Raw genomic sequence first — 14,236 nt, forward strand, 5'->3', positions numbered from 1 at the left:
GAATTGCCTTTAGATGCCTAAATACTCTTATTTTCAGGGTCCTTTGGAGATAGATAGAAAATTGAACTCAAGAACTGGTCCAGTAACATTGCCTTTATCTTGCTGTTCAACAGTTAATACTCTGTGGTATGTTAGACAAGTTTCTATAACGTGGCACTTTTAAAAACTTTTTTAAAAGAAGTAATAAACTGTAGCCAACTTGTTCTTTTTAAGTGGAACTTCCAAAGCATTTAAATTGAACCCATTCTTCTTAATAATCATCCAGGCTCAACAGTAAATATGTAACTAAAGTTTGTTACTTTCTTTGCAGAAGTGGGAGGAGGGGGGAATCAGTTAAAAATTTTATTTCATCATCATCATTCCTCATTATTATCTTTCAAGAAGAATTGAAAAATAATAATCTACAATAGAGAATTCCTTTTCAATCTGACAGGAAAGCAGGGGGGAGGATCTGTCAGGTAACTGATTATTCAGAAATGAGAAGTTCTTCTCCATTTAGCTGCATTGCTTACTGTTTTCTTCATCACGGAAAAGAATAAAATGTGGTAACAATTTTCTGTATTTGGACTGCTGCCGCACATAATTGGGAACAACAGAGCTAAAGCCTTGATTTTGGTGAAATGCTTAGTCTGCTTGTTGGATTAAAATGTGTGCAACAAATCACTCTCGTTCTATAATAATTTTAACATTTTTTTTTTTTTATTTTATTACTTCAATGTTATTACTTTTCAGTTACAGACTCCGAGAAGTGGGTCAGTTGCAAGAACAAAATTGGCATGGAAAGAGTTGTATATTTGTTCTTGAATGTGGATTGCCAAAATACTTTTTAAAATGGTCAGTCTGAGAGGTTCTGTACATCAAATGCAGCTGATAAAAGATAAAATTAGGTTTATGTGGTTATTAATCTGTTATTTAAAAGTTCTGTTCTTTAACTAGTACCCCAGGAAAACATGATAGCATTTGCTAGATAGACATGTTAAACAGATCATCTTGTTGAGACGGATTTGTGAAGAAGCTTACGGAATGGAAAATAAATTTAGGGTAAGCTGTGCCAGCAAAGCAATATATGACTACAATACAAGAAACAAGCAAAGGTGGAGAAGGCATGGAGAAATTGGATCATGAAGTTCAGAACTAGGGGATAATATTCATGGAGCTAGGGTATATGGAGTAGTAAACAACTTTTGTTGTTGATTAAGTGCAGAAGTCAAATACAGCAATACAATAACAGTGAAAGCTGTTTATTGCAAGTACTGTATATGCCAGCATGATGATGATGATTACATGACTGGGGAAAATAATGAGAGTCAACTCAGCATTGTAAGAAATATTATTAAAAACATTTACAGTTTTTCTTTTTTCTTGAAAGTCCCCTCCTGGCTCTGCCGTGGACTTTCCAGTGATGACACATTTGGGGCCTGACTAGAATGTGTAATTGAGCGTGTATGTGGGGAGAGGACTGGGAGTGTTAAACAGCGAGTAACTTTATGAGGAAATGGTCCATGTAGAAAAAAAAGTTTTGTGTTTGGATGCCAGTAGTCTTTAAATGGCATTTGTGTGTCCCCTGAAAAGGGATAATGAATGTATTGGGTTTTTTCTGAGTGATTGGTTGAGATTCTTCTTGCCATGTGGTCTAATCCACTATTGAAACAACTCCATACAATACAGCAGCCTCAATGATGAGAGGTGGAAGGCAGAACATGAGGCTGGCAGTCAGGAACTGCTGAATACCAGGTCTGCCACAGATTTGCTGTGGAAGGTCAGGTCATCTGATTTTTCAATTTTTCCAGTTGGGGATAAGAATATCTACTCTATGGGGTGCTGGTAAGGATTACCAGTTGAGTCTATGACACTATAATGATGGCAAGTGCTACCTAAGTACAGCACATAATTTGGTGAACATAAAAGAGTTGTAGCAATATGATGCTTTCTGTTTCCTGGGTAGTGCTGCATAATAGCTTGCACTGACCTTTTGGGAGGGAGGAGTATATGTGTGAAGCGTACTATTTAAAAATAATAGGGCTCTATACTTAAAGAAACTTATGTGTCCTGCCTATAGTCACAAATCCTAACACTTTGGGGGTTTTTTTACTGTGCATTGTTATGCTAGAATTTACTAAAATTGTTATTTTAGAATTTATGCACTCAATTTCTACCCATCTATCTCTGTCCCGGCAGTCCACAGCCTCTCAGTAATCTTTAGAATGCAGTCTGACCGTATCTCAGTCACAGCATAAATTGCCTGCTGGAAAGAGGCATGTTATGATCTTCCCTGTCATATATATACACACATTCCTCCTTCTTTTGTTTATGGGGTTTTTTTCATGAAACCTTGGCTCAGCAATAAGGAGAGGTTGGTAGTTGAATTTACATAATTTTGTGGCTTCCCTGCAGTTGTTTTTTTGGGATTAGGAAAGAGACAATAGTGACTAAAATGAGGCAGAACCTTTGGTAGCTAAAATAAGAGATTTTTCTGCTTTCTGTGAGGAGTGTATATTAGAAGTAAAAATGAATGATCATATATTGAGTTGCATTGGGCTAGAAGGACTTTCCAGCACAACAGGACTCATGGCAGGATAGTCTTCAGTTCAAGACTTCCAGACATTGACTAGGTAAGTACTTAACCAGACATGAATCTGAAGAAGGCAGGGCAGAGTGGCACCTTAAAGAGTAACTTGTTCAGAAAGGCAAAAGCTTTCCTTGGTTGCAGCCTGCTTTGTCAGATGCTATGAATCAGTTTGCATAGATGAGGGGTAATAAATAAAGGAATATAGTCATTTAAATACAAAGAATAGAGAAAGGAGGAAGAGAAGAGGGGGCACTACTGAGAAAGATGAAGGTGGGTTGAAGAGATCAAAAGGGATAGACAAAGCAGTTAACATACTGAGGAACCCATGGGGTTATAAAAGCTGGTCCAGGTAATAGGATAAGAATCGAAAGTCTCTGTTGAGACCATGCTGAACACAATCCAGCCTGTGGCTGATGTCTTGTCCAAGTTTCACTTTCAGAGTTTTGTTGTCTAAGATCAGCTACTTTGAGGTCAGTGACAGAACGTCCAAGGTTAAAGGGTTCAGCCAGAGCTTCTGTTTCTTTTTGAAACTGATGTTAGATCAGCGTAAAGGCAGTCCTTGACTTACAACGTTTTGAGTTACAACGTTTCGCACTTACAACGTTTACAAATTGACACCCTGTTTCAACTTTATGACATCAGTTTTGACTTTACAATGCTTGATCTGATGCGATGCCATGCCAGTGAACAAATTCGCTGCATCGCTCAACTCCCTGGAGAACATCTGTCCAAACTTCCTTGGACACTTTCTTTAAGAAAGCAGACAAGACTCCAGAAAAACCCGCAGCCAAGAATCCTGAGAAGACTCCAGCCAAGAACCTTCAAAAAGACCAACCAAGAGCCCTTCAACAAGTCCAGCAAAATCACCTCAGAGAAGTCCTTCCAAATCAATACGATTGCTATTTACAATATTACATTAATGTAGCTATGTTACTCATCTATAATTGATTGAGTACAAAATTCTGGGGTATTTTTGGTAAAAATAGGGTATTGGGCCTTGGTTCAGGAACCAATCCCACATTTATAACATTGTTTCTTATGAGAGCATTGGTTCTGAATTACAACATTTTGACTTAAGGCGCGGTTTTCAAGAACCAATTGGCTCGTAAGTCCAAGGACTGCCTGTACATTCATTTTTTTCATGTAGAGATCTTCCTAGCTATGCTATGTAGGCAGAAGAGAGGCACTGTGAGTAGGAAATACTGTACTTACCCAAATCAAAGACAACTTCAAATTTAAGATGTTATAATTTACGTATAGAAGCTAATTATTGGCGGTAATCTTACATTTGTCCCCCTCATCCCTATGATGGAGAAAGTAGCACTGGGAAGCAGGGAGCTTGTCCCCTGCCCATTCCCACCTGTTTGCCTCCATTCGACTTCCTTCTCTCCTCGCCCAGTGCCTGTGTCCCTGGTGTTTATCCCCTGCCCTATGTCCTCCCTTGGCCACTTGTTCCCCCTCAGTGCCTGCCTCCATGCTGCTTGCCCCTCTTGTCATCTGCCCCCATCCTCTACCACCACTTACACTATGTGGCACATAGCAGCTCAAACCACAGCACTAGACCCAGAGGTGGAGCCATAGCAGTCACCTCCTAATCTAAGACCAGGTTTCTTTTTCCCATTTTGAAGGGTGGGGACCTCATCTTGGATTTGAGTAAATACAGTATGTGACATTTGTGGAAGGGCAGGTGAATGTTATAACCTGCATTGTTTGGTTTAGTGATAATGTGGTCTGTGTTGATGAGGAGGCACAGCAAGCTTCTGAATCCATTGCAAGACCTGGTGGCTTGATGTGAATAGGAGTTAGGTAGTTTGTTGCTGGAGACACGTTGTTTGAGGTTGGGGGAGCTGCCTTGTAAGCCAGAACAGACTTGTCCCTCAGAGCTGTCTTGAGATACTCATCATTTTCCAGGAGGGATTGGAGGTCATTAATGATGTGTTCAGCCTGGGAAGCTGTAGGTGACAAGAGAGATTCTTCAGGTCTTGTCATGGGGTTGGCATTGTAGGTCTGAGTCTGGCTCTATTGACTTCAGTGGCTAGTTTTGGGGTTGTAGTATAAATGTAGGAATCCTTGCTCTGAACACCCAAGGTATGCATCTCAGTCAGAGGAATCAGAGTAGATGCAGTTGAATACATCATTAATGACTTCCAACCCCTCCTGGAAAATGATGACCATCTCAAGGTAGTCCCCCAACTTCAGACTAACATGGCTAACCACCTCCCTCTAAGCATTAGAAGAGTATTGGATAATGCTTGGTAGGGTTGTGTGCAAAAAGCCTACTACACGCCCCATGTTGACAAATGGTTATGGTTCTGAGTAGTGCATATTCCACATGCTAAATAAGTCATAAGGTTGACAGTCCAGAAGTCACAAGTTCAAGGCCGCAACAGAAGTGCTCACAGGGCAGCCTCTTTGGTTCGAACAAATATGCAAATTCTGCTAAATAGCTTGGCGCAAGGACATAAAAAAGGGAAAAAAAGGAAGTGGAGTTCAGTAACAAAACTCACCTAGGCTGCAGTGATGAATTGAGTGTAGAATCTATTCGATCAACCGCCCATGTAGCATATCTATATCTTACTCTGCATGATAAATGAATATTTCCCCCCTTTTCTGCTCCATTGAAGAAAGGGGAAAGTGACAATTGCATTTCTGAGGGTAGTTTAAGTTACACAGCAATTTTGGCTCTTGTTTGGGGGTCATGAAGAACTTACCCATATCGAATGTTGAACAGCTGTTGAACGTTCCATCCTTCCAAGCAGTGTCATGGGTTTTTGGGGGTTTTTTTTGCTCATCCAGTGATTTGGCATGGGATTCTAACTAGATTCAGTCCTGTGAACTGAAAAGGCAGCATTCATTTTTATCATGATACATATCTCCGTATGGCAAGACATGATATTTTCCTATTCAAGTAATGTGATATTACCATGATAAGTGTAGCCTTTTATGGCTTAGTCCCATGTGATCCTGGGCTCCCTCAATTCTAATTTACTTTAATAGGAGTGGATGGTATGTCAGACCCCCTCGGCAAGTGCTTCTCATCTCACAAGGTCAGGTCCTTGATTTGAACCATTGTATTCTATGGGTGAACTCCTTACCTGAGAATTCCCATCCACTTAAATATAACAGGAGTTATCTGCTTATATCAATTTTATAATCCTGGCTTTATTAATTGAAAGTAGTGCTTAAATAGTATTTTAAAATTTAAAAATGCTAGCCATTTTTGTTTGCAAGTACAGTTGAACATTATATGAGTACTTAAAGACTGAGTAGTAACCTGTAACAAGTTGTGTCTCCTTTAGCCCAGTCCAGGGGCCAGATCTTCATAAAGGCCAATCAGCTCTTAGTTTTAATTTCCAGTCTGCTTGTTTTACATTTGGAAAGCTTATCCCTGCCCAAACAAAGCAAACAACAACAAAAGCTAATGTGCAAATAACAAACAAAAGTACACCCCCTAGTCTTTTCTCAGACCTAGAGAGAGGGGCAACTCAGGCTTTGGGCTTTTCTCTCAGCATATGAGTCTCCTGTCTTCCCCTCAGCTAACCTCCCTGGGAGCTTTTAACTTCCCCTAGGGTCAGCCAGTCATCCCCATCTGCAGGCTCAGTGCTCTTAGGTAGGCAGGCTATTCCCTCTACCCCCTGCAGCTGGGTTCTAGCCCCTGAACCATGCACCTTGTAACGCTAGCTCTTATTCACTGTTGTGGTTGTTGCATATATTTGAGTATTCAGAGTCCCATCAGTCCTTCCCAGCCTTTGCTTGGACCGGTTATCATTTTTTGTTGTTGTTCTGTGTTTTGATTTAAGCCAGCCAGTGATGCATATTTCAGCATCCTGTGTGATAGCTTTACAAACATAAGGGACCTTTTAGGGAGCTAAGTAGAATTATTTATTTGGTGACATTGGTTAGAATAGAAGCGACGCTTTCATTGAACTATCGCCTGTATATTGGCTTAATTCCTTTGATTTCATTATTCTTTTTGACTCTGTATGACACCAAAAAATGCTTTTTATAGTTTCCATCCTCTTGCCAGTGGCATGCAAATGCTAATGGAAGTTATTTGCCTTATGCAAAAAACTAACAGCTACATGGCATGAAAAGTCAGAAAAGATCAAAGCTCCCATCCAGTTGAAAGGCCAATCGGACCACATGGTTGAGGTGTGACATAACAGTGAAATGTCCTGTCTTGAATAATGACAGTCTGACAAGCTACAGAGTATCTCCTGTTAAGCAGGGTGCTGTACAAATGCTGAAGAATAATATTTATATTTTCAGAAACATTTTCTGTAAAGTTGAAAATTTTTTTTGCAAAAACATTTTGCTAATTTTCAAGGGTCAAATGTTTTCAATATTTAATTTGAAAACTTCCTGTGGAGAACTTTTGATTTCTTTAATAATGTTTTTTTCCCCATATTTTTCTATCAGCTCTGTTCTCAAATCTTGCTTTATCATTCAGTCTCTCTCACCTTGAGCTTTACTACTGAAAGCAGGTATGTGGACTTGAATAAGCTCAATAAGACTTCCGTATGTAAGATAGGGATATGTGTAGAATGTGAGTTTGGTTGTTGAATGACTTGTGGCAGAAGGCATAGGGTTTGTTACCCATTTTGAAACCAGCCTGATCTATGAAAAAGAAACATTTTTTAGGAATGTGAATATTTTGAGTAAAGGAAAAGTTTTTTCTTGTTACACAATTAGGATTTCCTTGCCTCATACTCTGAATGGAGCACCTTCTACTTTCTTTTCTTTAGCCTTCATCTTGTATAGCATCAGTACGTTTTAAAACTTTTCCAAAACTTACTGAAGTCAATTCAAGGAATCCAGTTAATTTTGGTAGCCTCTGGACCAGGTCCTTGTTGGAGAAAGAAGAATCAAACTGGAGGCAAGGGTTTATTGGTTGCCATGTACGAATGCATACTTCTGAATGAATCTCTTTATGATATATATTTTTTCCTGGCATTTAGATATTCCCATTAAAAACAAGGGGGGAAATCTTGCAAAAAGGTGAAGAATTGCTTTTAAGGAAGGGGAAGAGTGTTTCTGTTGACAGAATCAATGTCTTTTTTTAGATTTGCATTTGTTGCTACCAAAGGGTGATTTGAATCTGTGGTGAGTTGATTATCCAGCACTGATGCCTGATTGCTCAGGATACTGGGATTTTATTGATATGACTGAAATCAGCAAAACAGCATATACATGAGAAGACATCCAGGACAGAAAGGCTTATCTGTCTGTAGCTGCTACATACAGTGTAAGAGTTTCCTTTACACAGTGAAATAATGATCCCTTCCTGCCACTCCACTGGCTCCTTCCTAGTAATCTAAGCTCTGAACAAATAGTTTAATGCTGCACTTGTGTGGTCAGTGATGCACAAGAGAACTTCACCCACAAAATTGATTAAAAATTGGCTAAGTAATATGTCTCAATATGTAATTGCTAACAGGGAATCATTGAGTGCCTGTATTTCTAGTGGGGCCAGTGCTTCAGTCTACACAATTTAATATTTTTATCAATGACTTGGTGAAAAAAAACAAAATCATGGCTGATAAGATTTGGAGATGACAAAAATTGAAGTAGGGCAGGTTGCTGATACAAGGCGATTCGTGTTACTTGTTAAGCTGGGTACAAGCAAGTGATATGCATTTCAGTTCAGACATCTAGGAGCACAGCAAAGCTGTGAAGTTCTTACAGCATAAGGTTTTCTGTCCTGGGAAGCAGTGGCTCTGAGAGAGACTTTTGGTCTCTTGATGGAGAATAAGTTCACCTTGAGCTTCCAGTATGGTCCTGGGATATGCATGAGACAGTAGAAGAATGGCAGTGCCACTATTTTTTGTTGCCCTTGGAGAATGGGACATAATAAAGTCTACTAATATTTTATTAACATCATAGTTTAACTCTGTCTGTTAGGCGAGCAGCCTGCCCTACCGTAAACAAATAAAAGCAGATGTGTTCCACGTGCCATCAGTACAGCTGTAGGCATGTTTTATTTAGGGCCTTGGTACTGCGCATGTGTGTATAACAGTGAAAATTGTCCTTAGTAAACTTCATGTAGATTTCATCCCTTGAGACCACTTCGAAAACAACAGTTGTGGAAACAAACCTAACCTAGCTCTTTTATCAGTATTATTTTAAGTACTGCGATAGATATTTAAAATAAACTTGATTCAATCTGATGAAAAGACCTCCTGATGTTATTACTGGAGATGAAACTGAGCTGCAAAGTGGATCCAGATCTATAGCTGAATTCCCCCAAAGGTTGGGAGTGCTTAAGATCAGGGAGTTTTGGTTTGGGACCATCTGAAATAGTTGTATGCTGCAGACAAAAAGGTCCATAAATAGCCAATTAATTTTTAACACAGCTCACTTCAGCCTTGCCCCTTTTTATGTTGGCATTCTGTGAATATTTGAGTGATCAAATTTCATTGGCACAGTTGCTCACAGAAAGGGATCTCATGAGAGGAAATTAACTGTGGAAACTGATTTTAACTTCCCCCATGTACTTAGACACCATAAATACACCCTAAGTACTAGCTTATTTATCCACTAAAGGAAACAAGTTATGGAAAAAGGCATAAAGTTATGACTTTTCTGGCCAGTTGTAACTAAGCTTGATTTTTTTTTTTTTTAATTTATAGAGATGCTTGCATGTGCATGGTTCATTTCATAATAACTAAGGCTAGGGACAGACATTCAAAAAGCCTGAGCCTGAATTGATTCAGTCTTTGCAAGTTAGTCTAACCTGCAAAGTTTGAACTGATTTGGAGGTGGATAGACATTCCCTTATCATTCCACAAATGTAGGCACATGCCTTCAGTGGCTCAGGCTAGAAGCCAGGGGGTGCTGCAGGACCGCTCAAGGGGTGGGGGTTTTGCCAGACCCTGCATCTGTCGATGATGCTCAGCTTTTCAATCTCCCTCTCCCTGCTTCTTTGTCTGCAAACCAGGTCATTTCTAGCACCTTTCTCTGTCCCCTCTTGAAGACTGACAGATTGCAGCCAGCAGGTTGTTTGTCAGAACAAAATTTATCAGCCCATCAAGCCCTACATAAGAAAACATCTCTCTCATTAGTTTAAAGCTCTTCTTATCTTCAGGGTGCATTTGTGAGCCACTAGCTGTCTGCCCTTTGTTCCAGTGAAGTTGGAGACCCACACAGACACCTCTCAGCAGTAGCTAGCATGGGGGGTGGGGCACAGCCAGATGCCAGGTCCCTGCCGTAGGAGAGAAGCTGGGGGGGGGTGCTACAGCAGCCCTCCCTTTCCTTCCATAGTGGTGAGCTGAGGAGGTGGGGCGGGGGGTGGCCAGGGAAGGAGGGGGGATCCCTGATGAGACCATCCGGGGGGCAGGGGGAAACCTGGCAGCCACTGCAATTCCTCGGCCAGCTGGAGCAGTGATAGTGCTCTGACTAAAAGGGGAGGGCCGGGGCCAACCTTGGTCTGCTCCAGCAGACAGCCCACTGCTGCAAAGCATCTGGGATGCGGGGGGACTCTAGTTTAATTTAAATCAGGAAGGGGTTTGGGATAGACATTGCATAAACTGCTTTGACCCAAATCAGTTAAGTCTGATACTACATTCAACCAGGTTTATCTTAAACCAGTTTCAGCCATTTTGAAACTGGTTTATGTGCACTGAACTTATGTGCTGTTACAGGTTTAAACTAGTTTCTGATCACTTAAACTAAAATGTGGGGCAAGGTGGACACACTTGAAGGGAGAGAGTGGCTGCAACTAGATTTAGACAGACTACAAAAGTGGGCAGACGAGAATAGGATGGGGTTCAACGTAGATAAATGCAGGGTGCTGCACCTTGGAAGAAGGAATCCACAGCATACATACAGGCTGGGGAGTTCCCCTCTTGAAAGCACAGAGGCGGAAAGGGATCTTGGAGTCATTATTGACTCCAAGATGAACATGAGCCACCAATGCCAGACCACAGCCAGCAAGGCCAGCCATACCTTGTCATGCATCGAAAGGTGCATCTCAAACCGGTCCAGAGAGGTGACACTCCTCCTCTATGTGACTTTGGTCAGGCCGCAGTTGGAGTACTGCGTCCAGTACTGGGCGCTGCACTTCAAAAGGGATGTGGCCAGCCTGAAGAGGGTACAGAGGAGGCCCACCCACTTGGTGAGAGGGCAGCAGGACAGGCCCTATGAGGAGAGACTGAAGGACCTGAACCTGTTCAGCCTCAACAAGAGGAGGCTGAGGGGGGACCTGGTGGCTGCCTACAAGCTTTTCAGAGGGGATCAATAGCAAATAGGCAGAGCTCTTTTCTCCCCAGCACCACCTGGGGTGATGAGGATCAATGGTCATAAGCTGATGGAGACTGGTTTAGGTTAGAGATCAGAAGGCAATATTTTACAGTTAGGGTGGCCAAAATCTGGAACCAACTTCCCAGGGAAGTGGTCCTCGCCCCTACCTTGGGCAAATTCAAGAGGAGGTTGGATGATCACCTGTCTGGGGTCTTGTGAACCCAGCATTCATTCCTGCCTGTGGCAGGGGGTCAGGCTAGATGATCTGTTCAGGTCCCTCCTGACCCTAGCTACTATGAAACTGGTTTATATGTAAAGTCTGTACCTAGCTCAAGTGCCTCAGTGACTAACACAACAAAACTCTCCTTCCTCATCATGTTCAGGAATATCTTGGGAAAGCAATGGAAATTCTTCCTTGTTTCCCTTATTTCTGTCCCTTACTCAAGCATTTGTAGACTCTGAGAGAAAAATTAGGCACAGAAAAAAGGGTTGCATTTAATTCTGTGGAAGCTTGGGAAATCTTGAGCAGTATTACTCAGGGTAGAGTAATTATGAGCAGCTTATAGGACCATATATTTTACATCTCAATACTGTTGGATAAGGAGTAAACTTTCCTCAGATGATCATGATTCTGGAAAGAGATTTTTTTTTTAATGTATTTCAGGGGTGTTTGTGACTGGCTTGCCCAGATCTGTTTGTTTGGCTTTTTACAAGGCTTGCAATATATTTCTAACGTGTTGATGAGATTTCCTTTTTCTGTTGTAGATTATAGGACTGGGCCATGCTTCACTTTGATAACCAATCAGATGTGCCAGGGACAACTCAGTGGAATAGTCTGCACCAAAACCCTTTGCTGTGCGACAGTTGGGAGAGCATGGGGTCATCCTTGTGAAATGTGTCCTGCTCAGCCTCATCCTTGCCGTCGAGGTTTCATTCCAAATATTCGAACAGGAGCCTGTCAAGGTAAGTGAGCAGGGAAGCTTCACCAAGAGTTGCTGAAATTATTAATGGATTAATCTGAATTGAGTTACATTGCTATGGATAACCTGTCCTAAGTCATTCTCTGCTGTATGTGGGAAGAATGGAAAAACCATGTCAGATATATTACTTCATGATTCACTGAGTGCATGATGTTCAAGTTAGTGCGTTAGTAACTTGGGTCATGTGAGAGCAGCCAGGATCTTAATGAATTTCTCACTGCCAACAGTTCCTTTCTTTGATTGTAATGGTGTTTCTCTATATACACAGTACTTCTGTACTGGTCCAGGAAGGGGTGTAGACTGTTTCAAAAAGTACTCAAGATGCACAGAAAACCAAATCTGTGAAGATATTGCTCTCTGTTAATCTTTTTTTTTTTTTTAATACAATTTGTTGGTTTTGGATTCTGTCTGCAAGTTTTATCTCTTGAGCTATGCTGATTTGACATTGAGAGAGCTGAATGTCATGCCATTTAAAATACCTTATTATATATTTTATACAATTTTTTGAAAATACATTTTGTGTTTTGGTTCAAATCATAAAATCTACCCAGATGTTGCTTACTTCTTTCTGAGCATGCTTCACCATCGAAAGTCCTTACGCTGCTTTTGGCTTTTATTCTAATACTTCCAGCTGTATAAATTCTTTTATTGTCTGGATGTCTGGCAGGAAACAGGAGAAAGTTAACAGGGGCAGCTATGTATTAAGCTGATGTGGATTATAAATTCCCAGGACCGTATCTTTGGGACTAGTTCATTTAGCCCTCTCTTAAGTTTTTTTTAATGAGTTACAGTATTTTTTGAGAATAGAGGAGATAAAATTAGGACTAGATTTACAATCTTTTATTTCATCATGAAATTCCCACGAAGAACTTCAAGGCATTCCATTGCATTAAAAAATTTAGACATCCAGTATCATGGGCCAAATCCTTGTCTGGTGCCTGCAAACAGGCATAATAAACTTTGAGATGAGCACAAATGCTAATGCTGCTTCAGTAGGGTACATGATATGCCTATGTTTTGACCTCAGCCATCCTATAGCATGGTTCCCCTCACTTTCTGCATGTGGGGCTAAACTGTGAAGAAGGTTGCATGTTGAGGTCACTGACAGGTCAGGGACTATAAATGCATAAATATGTGGGCTGCTATGGTATGCCTTGTTATGCCCCTCTATTGTTCTTGTCATCGAGAGGTTGCAAAACAACCTCTCTGTTCTGCAAGGTTCAGAAAAAGGCTCCTTCTGCTCAGTGTACATTTTTGTAGCATGCAACTATATGCATGCTAATGCATACACAATGCCAAGTCAGTTTTGGCCGTGTATGTTTGACTTGTACTTTCCAGTTGATCTATTCTCCTGTAATGTGTTCATAATTTCAGCAGACCAGCTAAGAAACCACATATTAACATTATTTTTCATACAATTGTACTAAATCCAGCCCTTTTGAAATTAGATAACATCCATTCAGACTGAAGACATTTCAGGGATTTCACATCCATATTCAGTCTAAATAGTAAAATGAAAGAAGGTTAAATAAAATCCAGGTTCTCTGAAGAAAGTAATGAGCTCCTGCTTACTGTGTGGAAAAGTCAGTTTTAAAAAAAAGGACAAGATTGTTGCCCACAATTTGAATCAGTCTGTCTGACTTGTTTAAACAATGCAGAACAGTAAGTTAATGAAGTATTGTAGCTGAGATTAAGATCAAGAAGTCAGGGAAATTAAACCTTGCAGGTTGCAATTTTGAAAATCGCCTAAATGACTAGGCACATCTGGTCCAGCCTGCAAAGCATGGGGCCCCCAGGACAATTGTGGGTAAAACCTTCCATGGCTGCCTGGCTTCTCCTCTCATCTCTGAGCAGTGGTTGCTGAGCCATTGGCCATAGCCAGACTTTTTTTTGCATCATAATATTTAGAGTAACGTTTGTGTTTAAGATGGATAGGCCAGAAGTCCACACGCCCTTGACATTTGCCACCTGCAATGCAACATTACTTTTCCTGTTTCATTTTTCCAAGAGTCGACATTAAATGCAGGGGGGCAGGGTTGGGGAAGGAAGATAAAAAGCCAGGTAAGAAATGTCTAAGTGAGCTCATTAATTAATATTTGGTATCACTTCTACCTGGACCTACCTGCCTCTTATTTGAGGGTAGTTGGCATCTTGCCATACTGGAGCAAAGAATGAATTAGTCCGGGGTGCTCAATCAAATCTGACCCCCAGCACCAGGGGGCTCCCCACGGATCCCCCACAGATTCTGTGGGGAGCTCAACCATGTGGCTGTGTGTACTAGATGGGGCACAGCAAGATGATATGTGGCCTGATTCTGGTGCTGGGCAGAAGGGTACAGGGCCCTGGGGTTGGACCCTTGTGTGCAGCAGGTGTGGTGTGGGGCCTAATCTGGCCCATCAGCTGGCCCCACATGATTCTTCTGGCCCGTGGGACCAAAAATATTAGCACA

The 14,236-nt window shown here is 41.2% G+C and overlaps 1 protein-coding gene across 3 annotated transcripts in view; it reads left to right on the plus strand.

The window, feature by feature from the left end:
* The window catches only part of FBN1 (fibrillin 1), a 241,146-nt gene that overhangs the window by 76,335 nt on the left and 150,575 nt on the right, over positions 1-14,236 (plus strand). For all 3 annotated transcript variants that reach the window (XM_059714655.1, XM_059714657.1, XM_059714656.1), the window contains one exon: positions 11,573-11,770. In XM_059714655.1, coding sequence (XP_059570638.1) covers positions 11,573-11,770 — 198 coding nt within the window. The remainder of the gene's footprint in view (positions 1-11,572; positions 11,771-14,236) is intronic.

The sequence above is a fragment of the Alligator mississippiensis genome, chromosome 11, assembly GCF_030867095.1.
Source record: "Alligator mississippiensis isolate rAllMis1 chromosome 11, rAllMis1, whole genome shotgun sequence".
In the NCBI taxonomy this organism is placed as follows: domain Eukaryota; kingdom Metazoa; phylum Chordata; order Crocodylia; family Alligatoridae; genus Alligator; species Alligator mississippiensis.